The 23,858-nt window shown below is 40.4% G+C and overlaps 1 protein-coding gene across 1 annotated transcript in view; it reads right to left on the bottom strand.

Annotated features, from left to right (window-relative positions):
* The window catches only part of cep112 (centrosomal protein 112), an 80,890-nt gene that overhangs the window by 10,378 nt on the left and 46,654 nt on the right, over positions 1-23,858 (bottom strand). The window contains exons 20-22 of the mRNA XM_055223519.1: positions 21,902-22,132; positions 12,669-12,731; positions 8,769-8,918 (exon numbers count right to left, since the gene is read on the bottom strand). Coding sequence (XP_055079494.1) covers positions 8,769-8,918; positions 12,669-12,731; positions 21,902-22,132 — 444 coding nt within the window. The remainder of the gene's footprint in view (positions 1-8,768; positions 8,919-12,668; positions 12,732-21,901; positions 22,133-23,858) is intronic.

Raw genomic sequence — 23,858 nt, 5'->3', positions numbered from 1 at the left:
CTGCACCATTAAAAGGCAGCCTCGCACTGTTCATGCTCCTAATCTGGGTTTTTCACAGCCCACATATCCATCCAGTGCAAGCCTTTGCCTTCAGTTTCATCATGTTGTTTTGTTTATTGGTGAAAATCAAAGACCCGACAACAGGAAAAAAGACATTTACAGAAACGCTGTTGCCTAGTTGTTTGATGTACATAGAAACCAGAGTGACGCACAACTTCCAGCTATTTTAGTGCTAAGCTTATTTTTTCCCAGGCTAATCTCAAATTCAAAAATCATTCTTCATAGTTTTGGGTTCAAGAGGATGGCAAACCAAGGCCTTCTCGAAAACCATCCTGTGCTTCCCCGCTTTGTGACACAGCACTTTTGGACAAGGTCTTCTGGGAAATGTATAAGGCTGACAGAGCCCCTCTCCTCTGACGTGTTCTTGTCTTTTATGTGGCTTTTCTTATGTGTCTTCGAAAACAACTGGAAGGCAAGAACAGTTGACACTTTATTAATACTGTAATTCGAGACGACCCTTTCTGTAGATGAAAAAGAACTGTGACGCATAATGGCTTTTGAAATATAAAGTCATGGTTTCTCATCATCCGGTACATGGACAGTATCAAAATATAGGGGGACTAAAAGCTCACACTCCTTCCAGGGTAACATCATAATGGTAAAGATGTGCCCAAACCTAGACTAAAAAATGATAACTTCTGTGTTTTTTTTCTTTCACAATAAAATATCCATAGGTATCTTTTGAATGAAACTCATGAAGTCTTCTTATAGCTGGAGTTTGTACAGTACCTAACATACATTTTTTTTATCTGCATCAATTAATATTTTGTCAAAGAGAACTTCCATACGTTGTATCCGATATTCCCTTAATCCAGTCAGTGCTTGTAATCTACTTGAAGGCAAACACATCCACACATACTGCTGGCATATGTCCTATTCTTTCTATTGTATGTTATATGGAGGTGTGGGAGAGAGAGCCTTTGCAGAGGCCTGTGCTGAAGGCTCTCCAGATGCTTAGGGTGATATGGTCTTTATCAGCCATGCACACTGGGATAACTGGGAACAGACCAGGGAGAGGGAACTGTGATTTAAATTTATCTTAGGAGAAATACTGGACTATTTAAGACAGAAAACCATGAAGTATAAGCGCATTTGCTGTTATGGACCTGACCCAAAATACAGATAAAGATAAAATATGGTTATGTTGGTTTATAGGGCAATTTACAATATTCAACCACAAACTATATAGTTAGTTGTAATAGCAAAACGGTCACCAGCTTCTTCTCTGAGCTGTAGGTGGTGGACCCTCCATCAAAAGTACACAATGTATGTTTAAATATGGACACCGTAATGACATAATAGTGTTCATTTCAGATATTTATGCCTCTAAGGTTAATAGAAAAGTGATGTTAAGCTGAAAGAGCAAGATAAATTATAACAGTATAAGACCCAAAACAATACACTTGACAAACTGACACATGGGTCAACCTGTGAAGCTTCATCCCTCTACAGTCGGCTGCTCCAAGGCCTCTCTCACCTCTGTCTTTCATTCCAAACTTGGGCTCAAAGTATTAGCAAAGGCACACACACGCACACGCACGCGCACGCTGCAACAACAGGCTGCGCTGTGAGCGATCTGTGCAGGTATGGGCACGCATTAATATTAACAGCAAAAGTTCAGAAAAATGTGAGTCAAATGAGAGCGCAATACTACAAACACACACATACACACAAAATGCACAACGCACTGAGTCATCTTTCCTGGGTGGTCCTCCTGCGCAGATAAGGCAACACATGTCTCCCTAGGGTGAAGTAAAAGCAACACAGGGCAAAGGGAAAAAGTAAAGAAGAAAGAGATGAGGGATGGTAGGAGGAAGAAGAAAGGACCGCTTTAAACTTGGTGTTTTGTTAGGGAGGCGCGTTCTATTTGCGGCATAAGTTTTTTTTTCCCAAAGACTGGATTAAAGAGATCCTCTAATGACACTGAGGCTGGACAACTTCAGACAGTGCAAAACCTCACAGAGCACCGCCCGCAGCCAAGGACGCACACACACACGCACGTGCACAAACACACATATAGACAGTAGAAAAAGGCTGCATGTGGACATTCTAGCTCAGGTTTAGCAGAACAAGGTACTGGTGTCTGTCTGTGTGATCTGATGATAAATAATAAAGGAGATGATAACCTCCAGGAGAGAGGGGTGGCTGGGGAGACGAACCCACACCGTCTTTTTATCTGAATCAAAGCAACGAGCGAAAGGTAAAAGTGAAGGTAGAAGTGCAGATGGAGGAGGTCCTGAGGTGTTGAAGAAAACTTTGGCAGTTGCCGTCTGTGTAGGAATGAAGAATGTGTTTTGGTAAGTGGACCAGAACAGCCCCTCAGAAACTTATCATTCATTTTAGTTTGAATTGAATAGCTGCTTTCACCACTTTTTTGCTGAGTTGATTTGGAAGTGAGGAGGAGAATGCTGTGATAACACTGGAGCTGCAGATTTAACACTTATCCCGTCTATTGCAATATGCACACAAGTTGGCTTGGTTGTGAAGGCAACTTCCCTTGTAATGATGAAAATAGTAAAACAATTGCCACGATAATGAAGACATGTTGCAACTGCACCGTGCCCACAGGGGAACCACATAGTTCTCCATCTCTCTCTCTGCTTCTTTCGGCTGCGGTGAGCTGCAGTAGAAAGAGAATAGGAAACAACTCTCAAATATGCACCATATGTCTACTGCGCATGTTTGTGTGCGAGGCTAAGCTCACATACATAATTTGTGTTCATCAAACACTATAGGCTTTTATGGAAGCTGAGTTTAGTGAAATGTATCGACAGGCTAAAACTTTCTGGCAGTATAGTATAGTATAGTCTAAAAATAAATAAATTAAACTGTACTGACTGTATAAATATTGTTAACACAGACGATCAATTATTGACTTAGTACATAATTCTTTTTTTTTTTTTTTTTTTTTTTTACACAAATAGGAGAAACACTGGTGGCATTAGAAATTTAAAATTTGAACCAAAATGGGCAAACATCCTCAAAATATTGCCCAACTGAGGTTTTTGAGTATCAAGCCTCTTCCTTAGTATAAAAATGTTAGTGTTGTGACAACACTAATAGCATGTTGACTTCAATTGTCCTTGCATTATTAAATATATACTGTCCAGACTTATTTTAAAAGCAAAAAAGAAAACTTTGAAAAAATAAAGTAGTAAATATCTAGTGCGTATATCCAAAAATAACTACTTATAAAGTGTTTAACATCCCTCTTAATCTAAACTGGAAGGCACGAGATACTGGATAGTCTTAGTGTCTTTTCACTTAGCAGCAAGTCCTCGGTGGTATGAGTAATTTCCTTTCGAGTGTGACTGTAGTGGAGCCTCTCAGCTTCCCACGTTCCTTCAGAGCATCCTGGAATGTTATCGCTCCCCCCGACTTCCACCTCCTCTGATAGTCGGATCAAACAGTGCCGGGAATCTGCCCACCGCCGGAAAAGTCATCAATCAAGCAGCACCAAGCAAGTGAGAGAGGGGCCACATACGAGTAAGGCAAATAGGTGCTTACACGCGTATACAAAGTGGAGAAGTGACAGACTGCGAAGATGCATCAATTATTTACACCTAAACAAACAGAGCCAAGACATTTCTGACTGCCACCAACGCTAATCTTGGAGAAGCTTCAGCAACACTTCCACACACTGTTCCCAGAGATACAGCTAAAAATGATAAGTGGTGCACAGCTTGGTAAAACAGACCACTGCAAGTTCATTATTAAAATTAGCGTGCGAGTAGTACTGGAACTAACACAAACCAAAATTATTCAGGACAGGTCCAATAGGGTTCCATTTAGGGATTTTTTTTTTCAGTACTAATACTTGTTTAAATGTGTATGTAGTTTCAATACTAGTTTGAGTATCAGTTTGTATCTAGGTGCCGTTTTTGACAATTCCACCTGTGAGTCAAGCAATAATTACAGGTCATCTCTGAAGTATGACAAATAAGCAAATATGAGAGTGGCATTACATTCCCTAAAGCATTGTGGAAACCTAACACCAAGGCATCAGGTGAAAAGGATACAATACTGCTTTCTAAATACACTTAAATATGTCATTATTGCCATTTTATTTATTATTAGTAGATGGTAAATGGTACAAATATCCAAGTTGCAAAGTACACTTCTAAACTTCGCTTTATGTCTTGTCTTTCTTTTCTTTGCAGTCGCTATAGTGAACAATAGTTTCCCAAAGCTGGACGCCTACAAACAGGGACAAAATCTACAGGTTTGCAGAAGTTCAGTAAACAAATGCTCTGTTCAAGGTTGGTGTTTAAGAAAACGGCAGCTGTGGTGAAGGACGTGGACAGGTCCAACTGAAGCTCGTCTTTTTGCTGCAGAGGCTATTCTGCACACCTGTTTCTGATCCAAGGGCTTCACTCCTCCCCACAGGCAAAGTCATCCTTTCAACTTCTTTCAGAAAGCACACAGAGCTTCACAACTACTGACAAAGTGCTCCTGCGACTTCACAGTGCGTCCGCTATGTCACTATACTATAGATGCATGCATAAAACTGTGTGCCTCAAGGGCTTCTGTTCAATGCATTTTTAACATCACTCATAGCAACTTTAAATAACAAATTTGCTTTCCAAGAAGACCTTATTTAAACTTCTTTCTTTTTTATGAAAAAGTGTCTTATTCTTGCATGTGTCATAAATCCTGCATAACAGAACATTAGGCTTTTCTGTTCTGATGTAAAAAAAAAAAAAGACTTAACATAAAGCATTTCTAGAATAACTCTAGGCGTAGAACACATTCTAATAGGGCTGGGCGATATTTTTGGGTGATTATGTCTTATAATTATCCATTACAATTTTCAAAACATAAAAATTGCTTTTAAATATTAATTCTATGAACCATATAACTGCCTTTTAAGAATTCTTTTAAATGACAACACAGACTGATGACTGATGCTTACAAATGACTAAATCTCATGTTTTTTTTAAATTTAAATTCCTTCACTAACCCTACATTATAGTGTAATATAGATTGTTCCAGCACAAATACAAATCTAATTTATTTGAGGAGTTACTTAAGTAAATAACTTTAAAGGGAATACAAGTCATTTTTACACCTTGGGCATACTCTGAGAAATGAATAAATAAAAAATTACATAGGTACAATGTAAGTTTGACAAGCCAAGATTCTCTTTGCTTTGAGCTGTACAAAAGCGAGTGCACCTCACCTATTCGCTCTCATCCTCAAACACTAGAGGGGACAATGGTCACTGTTGCATTATGTAATGTTCTGCTGTCACTTCACCCCAAAGGACACCACAACAGGGCTTTCCCCTTTTGACTATAGTGCTACAAGCCACTGCAATGGATGGCCCTAGATCAAAAGGTGTAGATCTCTGACTGTGAAAAAAGAGACAGAGAAAAAAAACAACAAAAAACTGAGAATGCAACAGCCCTGCAAGACGTTGAGACAAGGGCTGCTAACTCAAAGCTATGTTCAGGTTTGAGGGATGGAAAGCTATAGATAAGAAAATAGCACATATAGTGACAACGCAGGCTAGCTGATAAGCCCGAGATATGAACTTGAGACGTGTTAATGTGTGTGTAGCAGGCAGAAGGAACAGGAAGCACTGCTGGTGTGGAGCAGGGAGAGCAGCGCTGATCAAAGCCCAGTCGGGTGACACCATGGGCGGAGTGCCATTGTTTATTCACCAGCCACCTCTCCCTTTTGGCAGGGCAAGGTGAGCGTGTGTGTGTGTGTATGTGTATGTGCGTGTGAGGAGAGTTTGAGACACTTCGAAGATAGCGAGTTGTGTGTTTTTGTACCTTTTTCTTGGCAGGCTAATGTGGACTGGAGCTCTGTCAACATATGCACCACTAAAAACGTGTTCAACTTCAGGCCAGACATATACAAGCTATGTTCTATGGTACAGTCAATGATGTTCCTATTAAAAACCTCCCTCAAGCACCTGCGTCTCATTACAGGAATACATCCAAAACAATTACACAAATCTTCCTGAAGTGCCAGGAGGAAGGAAGCAACAAAGTGGAAGATCAACAACCAGTACACTTCTCCACTGAAGCAGGACAGAATGGGTCAGAAGGTTGAGTTGTAAGGGCATTTTCACACAATCGAACAGTCTCAAATCAATCTGTGGTATAGACAATTACAGACAAATATATGCCAAGTGAACTGTAAGTAAGGTATCAATCTCAGAAGGATAACCCCAAGAGCTTCATGTCATGGTTAATATGATAACCCAAAACATTCAAAGTTGGCGGCTAACCCTCAATCCTAAACTAAAGTCCTAGTAAAAGTTCTGGAGATGTGGCCCCAGGTGCTGCACTGCAGTTGCCCAGCTTCTGAGAGGGTGTCTACAAATGCAAAAAAAATAAATAAAAATATATATATATTGTCTGGTGGCAGTTTTGATTAATAAAACTTATAAAATGGACCAACGTTTTTACAACTGGTCTACTGCAGTCTACTTTACTACTCAGATGCTAAGATCTAGTAGACACTGAAAATGTTCTTTTCCCATAGAAGGCTATCAACACAACATTCCTGCTAAACAGACACATGTTCAGAGCTTATAGGCACTTACACATGCTTTCACATACATATTCCCATGCACACCAAAGCAAATAAACCCTCCTTCTGAATGTCACTTATGGAAAGAAATTGTATAATAAGCATACTTAACTGTACCAGTGTCTAAATAGAGACTTTACGAGCTACAAAGGCCTGCGCTGTTAACACCCACATTTGAGGAGTCCAGTACAGTATAGAGCCACAGAGGGTGGCTAAATTCAGGCTAGAAATTGGGCAGAACGGGGTTGGCGAGGGAAAAAAGAAAAGGGACATCTGATCCAGAGCGGCGCGCATTTAGAACAACTGTTTCGGGATTATCCCAATTCAAATGCTAGGCTAACTTTGATGTTATTTTCTTCCCCTCCCATTGTCTGAAGCCCCTCGCTCTCGTGGTAATCCCGGCCCTTTGAAGTGAGCAGCGTGGAAACAATGTGAGCAGGCTACACGCTGCCTCCGACAGTCCACCGACGCTCCTCTGCCATGCTCCCCTTTCTTCTCCTGTCCTTGTGTGTGCAGGCTCAATCCACGCACTTCCTCCATGCTTTGGTCGCCTCTCAATCCTTTTTCCTCACTGCCATTGTGTGACATAAACGCTCTCCCTTACTTTTAATCAACTTTGTTTTGCATTCATTGTTGTCTTTACTCTGCGTGCTGTTTGACTTGAACTTTTATTAGCAATTCAGGCATCATTATGATGACCAAACTATTTCCTAAAGTTTGTTTTACTACCAGCTTTAACAAATAAAGAAAATCAAGGAGGCACACTAGAGGGCACTGTTAAAGGAAAACAACCTATGACATTAAAAACATAAATAAAAATGCTATCAGATAGTGTATAAGATATCTATCTATGCAGGGAATTTAGTAGCAGGACTTAAAATTGTACAAATTTCTCAAGTGCAATTTCTGTTAAAACATACAAAAAATGTTCACATGAACACATATGATAATGTACTCTTAGTTTTATCTTGATCCACAGTTATATTCCATTGTGCTGTGTACTATTAACTTGAATGAATGAAAAAGGTAAGTAAATGAATTTACTTATTATGAATTAGAAAGTGTACAACTGGCCTGAACAGATGTACTAAGTCAAAGTAAACATGGCAAGCGCCCACAGTACTTTTGACTTAGTATAATTTCTGCAGTACATTTGATTTGAGTTGGGACAACAATTGGGTAATTTGTGAATGATTATATATAAAATATCACAATATTATTCTAACGGAACCCAATTCTGATGCACACACTAACAAACACACCAACACACCGAAGTGAACGCATCAAAGAAAAGGTGCAGGCTCTCAAGGCCAGGGCGGAGGTGAGATGTGTAGAGCGCCTAACCTGTCTGTGCCGTATATGAGTATAGTATATGGGGCAGCTGCAGCCCCAGACAGACAAGCTTGTGTTTGGAGGCATGTCCCGGTCCCAGACACAACAAGTCTTTATTTAGTGAGCCACACCCGACCAACTGACACTCAGCTCCAGTCTGGTTGCTAGGGCCCAAGGCAGAATGCAAGGCCTGATGATGCAACAGGAGAAACATCTACACGACAGACGGAGATAAGAGTCAAGAATTATGAGGATTAAAGTGTCTTTATCTGAGCATTTTGATAAGGCAAGAATAAGAACAGAATGGTGGTTTAGAGATTATTTTAAGGCAAAAGATTCTATCTATGCTACAAATTTAGAATTTGGGGGAAAAGCTCAAAGCATATAGAATAAACACAATTCAGGCAAATATATAATAGTGTGATTCTATAAAAACGGTTATCAATAAATGCTGATACAACATAATAACAGGTACCTAAACCACTTGGCCAATCAGATATAGAGAGGACCCATACATGCAGCCATTTAGTATACATATTAATGCAACTGCTAATGCCTACAGCACTTGTATACAGCCTATACTGGCAGTGGAGGCTCTAAGGGAGGTTGGTTGCAGGAAGATGAAGTGCTACAAGACTCAATGCTAGTAATAGATAGATAGTAAATCTTAAGCAGTTTGGTGTAGGGAGGGGAGCTGGTTGTTGTTACATCTGAAATGGACTGGAAAGTTTTTGTTTTTGTTTTTTTTTGGCAGGGCAGTAGTCCAATCAAAATTAAATAATGCTTATGGTAAAAAGTTCCATATTGTGGCTTTAACAGGAGCCATGACTGACCTTGTTGCTCTGATCGGCATGATGGTGCAGTGTCTTCCTCTGCTCATCCCATCGCGCGTGGGCCTCCTCCAGCTGCCTCTCCATGGCCTTCTGCAGCCGCACCGCCTCCTCCTTTGAGTCACACACACAGGTCTGGAGCTCTGCTATTAACTGGGGAACAGAGAGGAGCATTTGAAGTCAGTGCGATTGATCAAAGATAAAGGGAAAAATACACAAAAACGACAATGACTAAAGTAGCCATTTTGACCATTTTCAACAGATTCAACAAGGATGAAGGGAAATAAAAACAAAAGACTAACAATTGAGTTTTAGTAGATGTATTATCAATTGAGCATTTACCCCTAAACTATAATACATATCTCATCAACTTTTTTTTTTTTTTTACATAAAATCTATAGTTTATGTCTATGTTATGTAGGTTCTGGGTTCGACCTTTCTTTGAAGAGTTTGCATGTTTTTCCCCATGTCTGGAGAGGGAACAAAACACACACGCAATAGGCAAATTGGAGCCCAGACCAAGAACTAGCTCTTAACAGGTTTAACCCAGTGGTACTGATGGATGGGTCAAATTCACAGGATACATTTTCCTATGGGGACAATAAAAAGTACCTGAACATTTAGTCTTATCATTAAAAACAGTAGTCAATTTGATTCATTGACTCATTTATAGAGTCAAATTCAACAGAAAGAAGTGTGTTTAAATCAAATATAATTCTACTACTAAAATGTTTTGACCTACACAAGAATGTACAGCTGCCAACATCCAACTACTCTCTAGATGCACACAGACTCATGTATCTTGAGAAAAGGCCTCAGAGCAGAGAGAAAGAGAGATAGGGTAGAAAGAAGGAAGCAAAAAATGTGCTTCCTTTTGGAGACGCTGAATGACTTTGTGCTGTTGAACTTTGCGGCGCACAGTAAGATGAAAAGCGACTGCCTGGGCTTTGAAATCCTCCAGTCAAAATTAACATTCTATTTAAGCCACTGCGAGAAAACGGCAAAGAGGCAAAGATGAGGGAAGGAGAGGGCTGAGACAGTGGTGGTGTGGGGGGCGCTTGTAGCTTTGGGCCAGACAGATAATTGTTTACCGTGTGCAAACTCCAGAGCCTCAGTGTGTGGGAGTGGGTCCGACCACAGGGACAGAGCAGGGGAGAGACGAGGCAGACATTAGGCCTATTTTGTCGCCACATGAAAGCAGCAAATAGCACATTATTACGGGAACATCATTTCACAGTGGAATAATTATTTTGCCGTATATGGAATCCCTGGATCTGCAGGTGGAGGGCTCTGTGGTGGAGCTCTCAACCAGTGAACTCAGCTGTCTGTCTTGTTTTTCCAGTATGTATAGAGCAGTCGTTTCTCTGTCTAATAGTAAGGCCTTTTAAACTCTAATTGGTCTGGTGAGACTTGACTATTTACCCAGCTTGCTGCTATCTTTGTCTAAGGCTAAAGATGGGCTTAGGTTTTCTACCACAGACACAAGATGAAAAGAGACAGATGAACTCTGGTAAATCTGTTTATAAACAGAGTGGTGCCCAACTGGCAGCTGACAACTGTTCAGCACTGTCCCATTCGATAAAGATTAATAATCTCTTTTCTAAGGAACATCAGTTTGTGTACACAACTGTTTAAAATCTTGCCCCCCCCAAGCAAAAAACAAAACAAAACATAGTGTACCTTTAACATATGACGCATTTACCCCTGAACATAAAGATCTTTGTTTACTAAAAATTTGCACATTTTGATCATAACTTCTAATATTTGCCCATAACACTAAAAACAGGAAATAAATCACCAATAATGAGCCTACACCAACTCCTTAGAAATATATTCACAGTGGTTCTGCTTGCAACAGATTTTTTTTTTCACTGCCCTATTCATTATCAAAACGAATCGAGAGCTAAGGGATTGCATTTCTATAGTACATGGTTAGAGGTCGCACACATGTGGACACTATTTGTACATCCTAACAGCAATGCGCAGCACTAAATGAGACTTATTTGCATATGGGTTGAACTTTAGCCTCATTCCTTGCTCTTCTAATGCACTGGCTCTTCCCTTGGCAGTTCCTAGCTACTCCCATTGTGGCCGCGCTCGGAGTATTTACAGTAATAATGATCTCCTCCCACCATACCCTGAGCATTACAGCTCGACTGGCAAAGTTCATAGGTCACCCTTGAGAACTACTTTCAGCATGATGGCATAAAAATTGGGGTCGGTAATTAGTAGTGTGTAAAGCAGACAAGCTAGGAACACAAAAGCAAAGTTTAAGGAAGCAGATGTATATATGTGGATCTGCTAGTTCCCTCAGAATAATGTATGGTGTGGCATGTTTTAATTGGTCCATTAGGTATGCAGTTGAGCTTGAGTAAAATGGCCCCTGTCAGTCAATGAAGGGTTAACAACTGGGGTTAGCCAATGAGGTTCAGAGGGCTTGTGTTTACATATGGTTGACTTACCCCAAGGGCTCAGCGGTGAGATCCAAACCGAAACCTTTTACAACAAAGGAAGCTATGACTAATCAAAGCCTGCATTTTAACGAGAGCTACAATTTTGTATTTTTTGGATAAGAGAAGAAGACCAGCGTGTATTACAACAATAGGAGAGGGTAACAAAAAAAAAAAAATTTAACAAAATAACAAAAGTTGATTTAGAAGTTCAGGATCTGGGAACATTATCTGTTGCCAAGGCAAACTTTGGATATCTTTTAGCGTACTATTTCTTCCGTAGTTAATACAGTTTGAATCAGCTCATTACAAAGAATACTTAGTTGTAAATCAAAATAGGCACTAAAACTGGCACTAAAAGTTGTAGTTTTTTGTAGGGTATACAGTGAAAGATGCAGGATTAGTTATTGTAAGTTGATGGTGAGGTTGAACAACAGCTTTTAAATTAAGCATTATTCATTTGTGTAAAGACTTGTATGATGAACTCTGCAAATTAATCACTTGTTGCTGCTTTGAGAGTGTCTGAGGGAAGGCAAACAGGGCTGAACTTTAGCACAGTGTTGCACTCCTTTTGATGTGGAGAATTGTGTAACCTAATAAGCTACTGTTTTCTCACATCTGCTCGTCAAGCCTCCTTTCAACTTTGCACCTTTGCCAGCCTACCTCAAAAATGGTTATGTTAAAGAACGGCAACAAATCACTGCTTGTGGGAGAAGAAAAAAAAAAGAAAGAATTGAGATAAATAATTAAAATACTCAGGACAGATAACACCAACAACTGGAAAAATGATGAGTAAAATTACAGTCTAGCCATCTAGTAATTATTACTCAACTGAAAGTAAATATATTTGTCATTACAGTTCATTCAAGGCCTTTTATTAAGTAGCTACAAGGTACTGCAGTAGCTATTAAGACTACTAATTAATATGTCATCACAATCAAATGTACTATGATGATGTTGCTATTGTTTCGACACACACCATTAGAACCAAAACTTCAATAATCTATTTCAGCACTGTGGAAAATGATGTTCTCTGCATTTGACCCATGCTTCAAAACCACTGGGGCAACCTGTCCAGAGCAGTGAGCCCATAAAGGTTTTCTGCAATACTAAAACATCAACCAAGACATTTACAGGTACGTTTTCATACACAACTAATAAAAAATATTGACGGATTATTGTTATCCGGGTCATCTAAAAATATATATTCACATATTTATATGTGTCAGTATTGCCTCTTGTTATGTAATTGTCTTGAAGATAAAAACAAAACAAAGAATTCATTTGAGATAGTGGTTGACCTCCATTATATTACGTGCACCTGATGTCCATTAGGGGCAGTATGCTTCCTCGCCCGCATCAGCACATCTGTCCTCTCCAGTCGTTCAGTGAAAACAGGATGAAAAAGGGATGAAGGGGAGAGAGCAAAGTCCTGGATGAAAAACATGATTACCTGGGCAGACTTGGTGAGCTTTTGACTGTAGTCCTTCTCAATCTCCTTCAGCCTGCTGTTGGCCTGCAAACAAGGAGGAGACTGTGAGATGGAGATATGTCTACAAACACAACATAGCACAAAGTTATGAAATTGAATCTTCTGTCATAAAAAAACTTAAGTCACACATCAAAAAACCCCCCCACACACATACACACACATTGATAGTGACCCCTGCGTGTGAGCTGGAGCGGGGCCAGTCCCATGTGAACCAGTGACCAGTGGTTACTTTGATTCTGTGCCAGCGCGCCATCATTTAACAAGAAGGGTGCAGGGGCGAATTAGCATGTTACTGCCAATTAGCTATTTAAAAACCAGGGATGATCGAAAGAGGCATGACGAGACAAGAGGGATGAATGGAGATTGTTGGTAGGAATTTATAGAGCTACACTACATTCCCTTTTGTTTTGTGATGGGAACCAAGCCAGCTGGAAGCCAAAGCTGCAAGTGTGTAACAAAAGGACTTCTGCCACTTAGCGGAGTCGTGTTGCTAATTTAAAGGAGTGACTGACATGTTGTAGTAGTGAAAGTAGTGTGTAGTGGCAGTGTTTCCCAAAGATTTTATCGAGACTACACTGGCACAAATGATATGATGATGATTTGAAACATTTTAATATCATGCAATTTGTGGAGTATAAATGTCACTGCCTATTTAATCTTTAAATAGTCATTTTTGACCTGAGTAGACACCTTCTTATTGTGTGTTTAAGATAAGACAAAGAGCAACAAGGTCTAATTTTGTAGTTAAAAGCAATAGTGTTAAAGTGGCATTGTGATATGGTGAAATATCAATATAACAGTGTGCAAAACACCCACAACGACATCAGTTATCTTTCCTGTCTCTCACCTCTTAACATAAAGTCAGTTTGAAATCATTCATGTTATAAAATTCTAATGGTCTCTGACTCTCAAATGTATAATCTGCACAATTATTCATTACATTCCAATCCATTTAACTTCTACTTTTCAAAATCTTTCTGCAGGAATATGTAAAATGTTTTAGGTTAAAGAAGAATGGCCTTTTCATGTTTGTATGTTTATCAGATGAGACCACCTGAAAATACACACAGACCCAGTGCGTGTCACATTCTGATATTGGCAGACACTGACAGACAACTCTCCTTTAAACACAGCGTGACTGAACACATCGTGTGCAGCCATCAACACCTAAACTTTGGAGTTTTACCAAACACTTCCTGAGAAACTCCCATGTCCGATGTGAGCAGACACCTGTCACCACAGCAGCACAAAGCCGTCACCGCGGATACGAGCTTGAGCTGTGTGTTGGAGCAGGGCGGGCTGGAGGACAGGCTTGTCCCCTGGGCCCAGAGCAGCACAGCACGAAGAAGGAACAAAGAAGTCTATTATATGAATGACATGTGCCGTACTCGATTACTAAAGCACAAAGAATGTAGGAAAAGTAATGGGTCTAAAGTAAGTTAGTTAATCGTCCCCTTATGTAAACCCACTGTTTGTTTAGAACCACTGGATAAACAGCTGGTTGATTGCATATCACCCTTAAACTCTGGGTTTCCTTATGGATAATCACTCTTGAAATAAATAAATAAATAGACAAATTAAAATAGCATTAACTAACTGGCCCAATATGAACAACTATACAGGGCAGGGTGATGTGACAAAAGTATGAATTACTTCTTCCCTTAAATATTGATCAATCACGATTTTTGATTCAATTTTATTTTGACTAATTAAAAATAGAAAAAAGACATAATTACAATTTAACACAGAAAATAGTCACGTTTCTTCCTCCAAAGTGTGAACCCCTGTTCCAAAACACCTTACTCTGACTATGAACCCTTGATTAAAAAGAGTGAATCTTGTTCCATGAATTGAATCTCAGTTAAAAACAGATTAATAGCACAATTATAAACCTACACATAATGTAATGGAAATTTGGATCATAACACAGTATTGTTTAATTGGGTTTTCTAATGCACATCTCTGTAAAGCCCTATGTTGGTGTGGAGCTTGATTGGCTTGAAATATAGGATTAAAAACATAAAACAACAATCCATCTTCTTATGGAAGTCCTGTTGTATTTAGTGAGTCCGGTAGATCACAGACCGGCTTAGAAATGAAAATGAAAACATCAAAGAGACTGATTAACAAGAAGATATGAGCTCCCCAACTGCACAGTCGCCGAAGTAGTGAGTTGTGTGTAACTTTATGTATGTTGTATATGAATCAGATGACATGTGAACATACAAGGAAACATATGGGCCTATTGACATGCAAACATCATTAGATGGTTCATAAAAACATAAAGCTACTATCTTATTCCTTTTTACCTCCACTCACTCAGGGGAATTCAGCAGCAAGCACTATGCAACACCATGCATTATAAAGACTGGCAATCTAAGGAAAGGAAAAATAGCTTAGCAGGACTGTGACGATTACAAAGGCAGAATCATAGGTAAATTAAAAACCCAGGCGTATGTGTGCGAGAATGTGTGCGCACTTTCAAAGACTCTACCTGTGCCCTGCCAAAGGCGTTTCAGAGCTGCAGGCACTTTGAGGCTGTATCAGTCTCTTCAATCGGCCCTTAATCCTAGCACGGTGGAGTGCGCTAGCTTTGAAGTGCGCAGCTGTGTGTGTGTGTGTGTCTGCACTGTGCACATTAGCGATTGTGTGAGCGGGTTAAAGAGAGTGGAAGTGGATCTGAAGGCGAGGCATGCACCTCTTACCAGAACTTAATTAATAATCTGCAAAGAGAAGCCGGCCAAACACACACACAAGGAAAGAGGGAAGGAAAAAAGGGTGACAACTTTCTCCCTCGCACACACACAGCTGAACAAAGATATGCACACAAGGATTACTTATTCAAACACAGACACCGGACAAACAGGATGCATATGAAAGCAGAGCACACTGCCACACTTTGAGAAATGACTGTTTAGAAAAGTAATTGACTTAAGGTGTGCATTTACAATCTTTGGTTGCACACATGATCGATTACTGAGTGGAGGAACAAACTGAAAGTGTGGGGTAGAAGAATGGGATATAATCTGTATGACAAATAGCATTCACATTTTTATATATATATATATATATATATATATATATATATATATATATAATTTATATATATATATATTTTATATATATATATAATATATATACACACACATACATACACACACACACACACATATATATATATATACACATACATATATACATGCATACATACACACACACACACAACACATACATACATAAATATATAAACATATACATACATACATAGCTGTAGGGATAAGTGTCTGTGAGGCTACCCATTATCAACCACTCACAAAAATTGACATATCATCACATCAAATGTTAATTGATATGTTCTTTGTTCTTTAACTTTATGTAAACTAAATGCAAATATTATGTTGGTTAATATAAGGAGATATGACAAGGTATCTTGTTGGGGATACCGGAAAAGAGGAAAAGTGCATGGTCTTAGCTGACCAGGACACCTGATGTAAGTATTGCTGCATCTCTAAAGTTTATAATAATATTCACTCAAGCAGATAGAATTTTGTATTATGGAACATTTTGCAGAGAAAAGAACATTTTCCAGTGAAAAAGTAGTATATATTCTTGGGGACATTGTAAAAACTAAAATGCTTTCAGATTGTAGCCAATTCCACCCACTCTATCTGACACGAGGGAGCTGATTTGTGGTTTTCATTCCTCGAAAACAATATTAAAATCTGATTCAAAGTGAAGTTTGTCTCCCATCGCTCCGTCACATCTTCCTCTACGGTGGCATCTGTATTTGTAAGCATTCAAAATGATTCTACTCCTCACGATGCGTGCGTCTCACAACAATTGGAGTTCAATCTGGCATCGGGGAGAGCAGGGAGATGTTATGTGCTGGTTTGTCTGTAATCATCGCGCCTGGGCTGTGTGCGACAAGAGGCGTTGTTTTCATTTCATAGTTTGCCATCAGTGCCTGTCAGTACTGATTCTCTTCATCGCCTCTGCTTACTGTCAATGGAGCTTCACACAGACATCACCAAAATAATGTGTCATAGATAGACTCATGATACACAAACAAACACGTACCATAAATAAGTACTGTTTACTGATACTAGAGCGGAGGCTAATGCTATCAGAAAAGCAGTTATATTGGCTAGCATCAGAGGGAACAAAACCTAAACTTCATGATGGAAGAGTGAAGTAAGTTAGCTACAAGTTACCAATTTAAAAAAGTCTACTAAAAAGGTCAACAGACTTTTGGAATATTAATGGTGAACAAGCCCAACAAGATCTCGAGATGGGTCCCTGGGTGCAGCACAGCGGAGGTTTACCCAGGGCCATTAAAGGATGGGTCACAGGACAAATTTCCCTACGGGGACAGTAACTGTTTTCCTTAACCTTAACTATACTATTATATACTATTACAATATCTCAATAAACAACTCAATTTCAGTTGTTTTGATAAATGTAAAATGATACACCTGCAATTTTATATCCTTAATACCAGCCAAATATTTGGAATGTTTTGCATTACATTCTAGCTCCTCTGCATCTTTTAAATCAAATTGTTGCTTGCTCTCAACTGTATCTCAACCCCCCAAATTGAGCTGATGACAACAGTGTCCCACTCAAAACTCCTCCTCAAAACTAAAGTGTAATCCAGAGCACGCAACATGGTGGGAGCAGCCTGATGCCATGTTTTAATGCGATTGAGAAAGTGTGTCGCTCTCCTCCCTCCGCTTGGACGACTTCAAAAAAGTGAGCCAGGGAGCTGCTATGTGATGTTTTTTTGGGACGCCGCAGCCTTTACTTTGACTCTTTCATCTGGAGAATGACTCACCCTATTTTTCTCTCTCTCTCTCTTTTTGCTGCCGGGCCCAAATGCGCAGCTCGGTCTGGGCATGCGCATATATGCACACAAACACACAACACATGTCCGTACACAAGCGGAGGGAACACAACTCTTAAACCTTTTCATGTGCGGTTTGAGAGAAAGCCAAAAATCCAGATTCAAATAATACACTACCTCTACTAAATAAACATCCTAAACTTAGATCTTTAGTCCTCAGATTTCATTGTCTCTCATTAGTCTGTCAGAGTGCATTGAATGGAAATGCTTTGATCATATGTTTCGCTCATCTGCGTCTAATCCATGACAAACTCAATAATGTGATTTGGTGGATTTCCAGAATTGCACCGGATCAGCTCAATAAGTCAGCACTGACAGTGACAAAAACAGAGAACAAGACTCATGACAACAACAGCGTCAACAACCCCGCACCACCTTCTTCCGGCTGACAGAAATAACAACTGTAACTGTTAAATCTGCGCTTTTCTTTGCGCTGGGATCACAGCTGCAGTGAAGGGTTAATATAGATGTTTTAGAGTTTCAAGAAATTGTTGTTGACGGCCTGTACTAGAAAAACAACTTTGTCAAATGTTAGCGAGAGAAAGAGCACCATTAAAAAGCAAGAACGAGTAGCACTTAAGTAAAATTATGACATACTACAGAATACAATTTGAACACTACTCCGAACATAGAGTGCCAGTGCGAATTGATATTAGTTTTACAATTAAATTATCCATAGTTTCAAGTAAATAAAGGAGAGAATAATCATTGTTGTGATGAAAACAGATGAAACACTCTACACTTGTATACTTACTTCAAATAAAAATAAAATGATATGTTTACATTATTGACATACAGTATGATTATGTAGTAACGCACAAAAAGGGGTTGACAACTGTAATTTTAAAATGCCATGAATTAAAGCAGTGCTCATATCTAGATGTTGCCGTTTCTCTTGTCTATTCCAATGGGGTCCCATGAACAAGATGCAGTTGATCTTCTCATGTTTTCCACTAAGACAGTTTGGGTGGTCTGATCACAAAGTATGAGCTCGAAATAGGGATCAAAATATAACAAGAAAACATTGAATGACTTATGACTCATTCGTGTGCACCACATTTGACGGTGGTCAGGGACAGCATGCATCCAAACATAAAACTAAACAGTGCAGAACCAGATGGCCATATGAAAAGCGGCAGCACATGAGAAGAGACCAACTAGGATTGTGAAGAGTGACTAGAGTATAGGAAATAAATAAGTTCCAATGCTAGTGAAAAGACAAGAGTTAAACTAAAATATGAGGATCTTCTTTTGTTTTTGTTTCACTAAATGAGTATCCGAAAAGTGAAACTGTTCTTCACTGCCCCCATGTGGTAGGAGTTAGTGTTGTAGGAATACTAAAATTTCAAACTCTATTTCAATACCAAGAAATAAGCTAGGTACTCGATACACATTACAAAACCACAATGCTCATTTTGATGACATTTCATTCTGAAAACAAAAATAATAGCACTTCCTATATGTCACTATGTAGTTTTAAAATACTTCTGATAAGCTCAAGATCATTCTAAAACCGTTCAGAAAATCTAAAATTTTCACCAGTGATTTTATTCTAGTATTGATACTTGTTCAAATGAGTATCTACTTTTAATTTCATATTAGTCTGAACTCTGAATGTTTCTGTACACCAAATACCAAAGATTTACTGCAGAAGTTACATTAATACAAGTTATAATATCTGCACTTGATGTAGCTGGGGGCACAGTGACACAGGTGAGTGCTAGCTGCATGCCAAAAAGTCACTTCCTGGTTGCTAGTTTGCCTCTGGGGCTCTTGGTCACACTTGGTTGGGGTTTGATGATATTTCCTTTGATCAGAAGTCATGCAGGGCAGCACATTCCTGCTCTACAACTTGCATCAAGGCCCATCGGCATGCTGCGGTCAACATTCACACCAGCTAATCTCAACCACAACTTCTGAACACTCAAGCCACATACTTAGAGATAACGCATGCAGCAATTCAAAGAGATGTACAATTGAGACAAAGAGTAAGCACGAATTCAAAGTTCAGACATTATTCACACTCTCTCACACGTCTTTGGCCCTTGTGATCTTTTGTGTGAAATTATCAAAGATCTGAAGTATTCACAAGCATGAAGCAAGTGGCTTGCAGGCATGTGGAGCAAACAAGGTAAGATTTTTCTGTACTGTGAAGATATACTTGAGCAACTTCAGCAAGCTTCCACTACTACAGTAAAATATCTGAGCAATAGATTAGGACAATTTAAAGGTGCTCTATGTAACCTTTCTGGTGGGAGGTCCATCATAGTTCATTCAACTATTTATGGCCAAAAGTTCTATTAAAAACAAACATGCATTCTTACAGTGAGGACGGTCACCTCTCCACAGATCTGACCTGCAACTTGGTCTGGTTGTGACACCTCTTTGTCTGCATGGAGCAAAGTTTAATACCACACAGTGACCTTATCACCTTTAAATGTTAATGTTAAATGGCATATAATTACAATACAGTAGCATTCCACCAATACTACAAATGTACAGAATAACTTAATATCTTACGTTAACATACCAGGCCCCCAAAATACGACTTAGAGTCCAGTGCGACTTATATGTTTTTTTTCTTCATCATTATGCATTTTTTCACTGGTGTAACTTATACTCCAGAGCGACTTATAGTCTGGAAAATACGGTACTACAATGTAAACATTTTATGATCATTTTATAATAATTTTAATGAAATCTTCAGTTGCACACAGCCAAAGACAGGGATTGGCTACTATAGTGTGATGTGAGCCACTGCCAGGTGAGCCATACCAGATCCACAACCAATTTTCATTTTTGGCAAGTTTTGACGTTTGCCACGACCAGACACTATAGCAGAGCAAGGTGGTGATAGAAAGTGATGGACTTTTGAGGTGTGGAGGAGCATAGATACAGGACTCAAAGAGCACAAATCCCGTTAAAATGTCTCTCAGAGATGGACACCTCACAGCCCACAGAGGAGCGCCCGGATTGGAAGCTGCGTGTTCATTTTCAGCATAGAAAACGGCACACACTCACACAAACGCACACACACGAACACACACTCACACAAACACACACACGAACACACACTCACAAACTTACTTAAAGATAAACGTGCACCAGACCACAGCCACACACTTCTAAGTCTACCTTTATCTGTATTTCTTCTTTCATTTTTGTAGCAGTTCAAACATATAGAACTATCTTTGCGACTCATCTTATCTCTTCTGATTTTCTGTTCCTTATTATTTCAGTCAAACAGTTCTAGTTCCAAAAAAGCAGCTGCATGACTCTGTGTGTTTGATGAGAAACCATTCATGGATTTAATGGATTTCTGCAGCCTTTTTAGTGGGATCTTTCTGGGAGATGTGTGAAGCAAAAAAGGAAATACTGCCCTGCCCAAACTCAGCCTCCGAGACCACACTGGACTGCAGAGGACAGCAGTTCTGTCTGCATCAAAAGAATGAGAAATTTCCACACACGCACGCACGCACACACACACAGACACACACTAGTCAAAGTTCCTGACAAACTTCACTGTAAAATAAATACAGGGAGACCGGCAAATGCAATGTTTCTATGGCAGCTTTGGAGTCAAACTTTAAGAAAGATTAAAAAGTAAGAGAGCAGAAACACGCAATAGACGACAATTGCAACTGAAGAAGAAAATAATATAAAACCATTACTTTTTAAAAAGAACCCTGGTGGTAGTGTTTTCACTTCCGGGCCATTTTGGATACAGTATAAAATTATGCAGAAGAGCTTTGAGGTATTCTGTCACCATGCAGGCTTCCTAAAAAGATTGGATACGAAGTTTTAACAAGGATCAACCCATAAGTACACTTTATTCTTTCTGTGGCTTTCCCCTTTGTAAGCTCTGGTCCTGTGTGCCAGATGGAGTCAAAAAGGCCGTTTTAAAGGTTCCTGAATTCCGGGCTAATGCTACACAGCTGGTAAAGATGGTGTCTAATGAAAAAGAGCTCTTTGAAGGGTCCGACACAGATTATATTCTGATTAGCACCACCTTAGGTCAGTTTCCAGTCAGACCAGCATGGTATTATGGGTAATTTCACAGCCTTTAAGTCAGGCACAGTGGTTAAGTAGGTAAGGCAGTGGCAAGTGCACCAATTTCCATAAACAGCACAAAGAATAAATAGTGGTCCTTTGTTAAATTGATGCCATTTTAAGGTTATTTGAATTCATATATTTTGACGATCTTGATGATGATACACCAAAACAAAACTGCCGTGGAAGTTTGTGTAGTTTTAATGTGGTACAATGAATAGTTATGTATCTGTAACAAACCCACCTTTTCCAGGGAGGCCTCATGCTCTCTCTGTAATCTTCTCTCCAGGTCTTTATGGCTGCGCTCCATCACAGAGCGGAGCTGCTCAAGACTCTCCTCCTTCTCCACTAAAGCCTTTTGTTTGTCCTCCTCCAGCTGTGAGGTCATCTCTGCTAACTGCTGCTTGTGCTCAAAGTTGGATATCTGAAGTTCCTCCCGAAGACTGGTCACTTGTGTCTCCAAATCTGATATCACCTGGAACAACGCAAAAAGAATGTAACTATAATGCAACACGTTACAAAGTAGACACCTTTTAAAAGTAGGAGAGGCATGAATGAAGAACAAACATGAAGTGGGCCATCCCTCAGAAAAGTTACATAATGCGCCTTTAGTGATGTATGCTTTTTTCTTACATAATCAATGAAACCACGTCTTTATGTCAGATACTTAAAAGTACAAAACATGAAACATTTTTTTGCGTACCACCAGCAGCAGGAGCCACATCCGGGCTTCCCTGTTTCATCCTCCCTCCACTTTATTGCACACATTCCTCAGCTATTGCACATCCTCATTTACTCTCCTTGGTTTACTGCATTTATTTCTTACTCGAGTTTGCACAGCCGCCCCTCCGCCCCCCTCTCCTCCAAAGTCCGGGCATCCCAGGACAACGCCATGTTAAGGCAATCAGAAGGGAAAGTGTCTGAAGTCTTTTTTAGCGGGCACTGGGGAGAATCAAAGAGACTTCAAAGCGGTGTCACAAAAAACAGGCAGATGCTCGGGCTGCGCGTCTCCTCTCTCGCCCTCTGCCCGTTGGCACACTCGGGGTTGGATGTGCCAGTGCGTTCACATGCATAGTCACGAATGATGCTGCGGTCACGTGACTACAACCACACGCAGGGCAAAACCCCCCCCCAAAAAAACAAAAACAAATACATAATTTTCCTGTCTTTAACATTACCAGTGTGCCCCACTTGTGCCTTCAAGGGCAAGCAGCTATTAGATCAGAGAGAAGCCTTTAATGCATAATTCTCTCTTTAACAAATGTGCACGATCTCTCTGCCAGAAAAATCTTTTAATAAGTCAGTGGGTAATCTGCCAGAACAGAGGCACTGGCGGTGTCACTTTAGAAGATTTGAGAGGCTAAAGGAGAGAGAGAGAGAGAGAGAGAGAGAGGCCACAGAGAGCGGGAGAGAGAGAGGCCACAGAGAGAGGGAGAGAGGCCACAGAGAGAGGGAGAGAGGCCACAGAGAGAGGGAGAGAGAGAGAGAGAGGCCACAGAGAGCGGGAGAGAGAGAGAGAGGCCACAGAGAGAGGGAGAGAGGCCACAGAGAGAGGGAGAGAGAGAGAGGCCACAGAGAGAGGGAGAGAGAGAGAGAGAGAGAGAGGGGCTACAGAGAGCGGGGGAAAGAGAGAGGCCACAGAGAGAGGGAGAGAGAGGGGCCACAGAGAGAGGCAGAGAGAGAGAGGCCACAGAGAGAGGGAGAGAGAGGCCACAAAGAGAGGGAGAGAGAGAGAGCGAGGCCACAGAGAGAGGGAGAGAGAGAGAGTCCACAGAGAGAGGGAGAGAGAGAGAGCAAGGCCACAGAGAGGGAGAGAGAGAGAGAGGCCACAGAGAGAGGGAGAGAGAGGCCACAGAGAGAGGGAGAGAGAGGCCACAGAGAGAGGGAGAGAGAGCGAGGCCACAGAGAGAGGGAGAGAGAGAGAGGGAGAGCGAGGCCACAGAGAGAGGGAGAAAGAGAGGCCACAGAGAGAGGGAGAGAGAGAGAAGCCAGAGAGAGAGGGAGAGAGAGAGAGAGAGAGAGCGAAGCCACAGAGAGAGGGAGAGAGAGGCCACAGAGAGAGGGAGAGAGAGCGAGGCCACAGAGAGAGGGAGAGAGAGAGAGGGAGAGCGAGGCCACAGAGAGAGGGAGAAAGAGAGGCCACAGAGAGAGGGAGAGAGAGAGAGAGGCCACAGAGAGAGGGAGAGAGAGAGCGAGGCCAC

This window comes from Periophthalmus magnuspinnatus, chromosome 8, assembly GCF_009829125.3.
Source record: "Periophthalmus magnuspinnatus isolate fPerMag1 chromosome 8, fPerMag1.2.pri, whole genome shotgun sequence".
In the NCBI taxonomy this organism is placed as follows: domain Eukaryota; kingdom Metazoa; phylum Chordata; class Actinopteri; order Gobiiformes; family Gobiidae; genus Periophthalmus; species Periophthalmus magnuspinnatus.
Note: the sequence above shows the minus strand (reverse complement) of the source record. Positions and strands in the feature narration are given on the sequence as shown.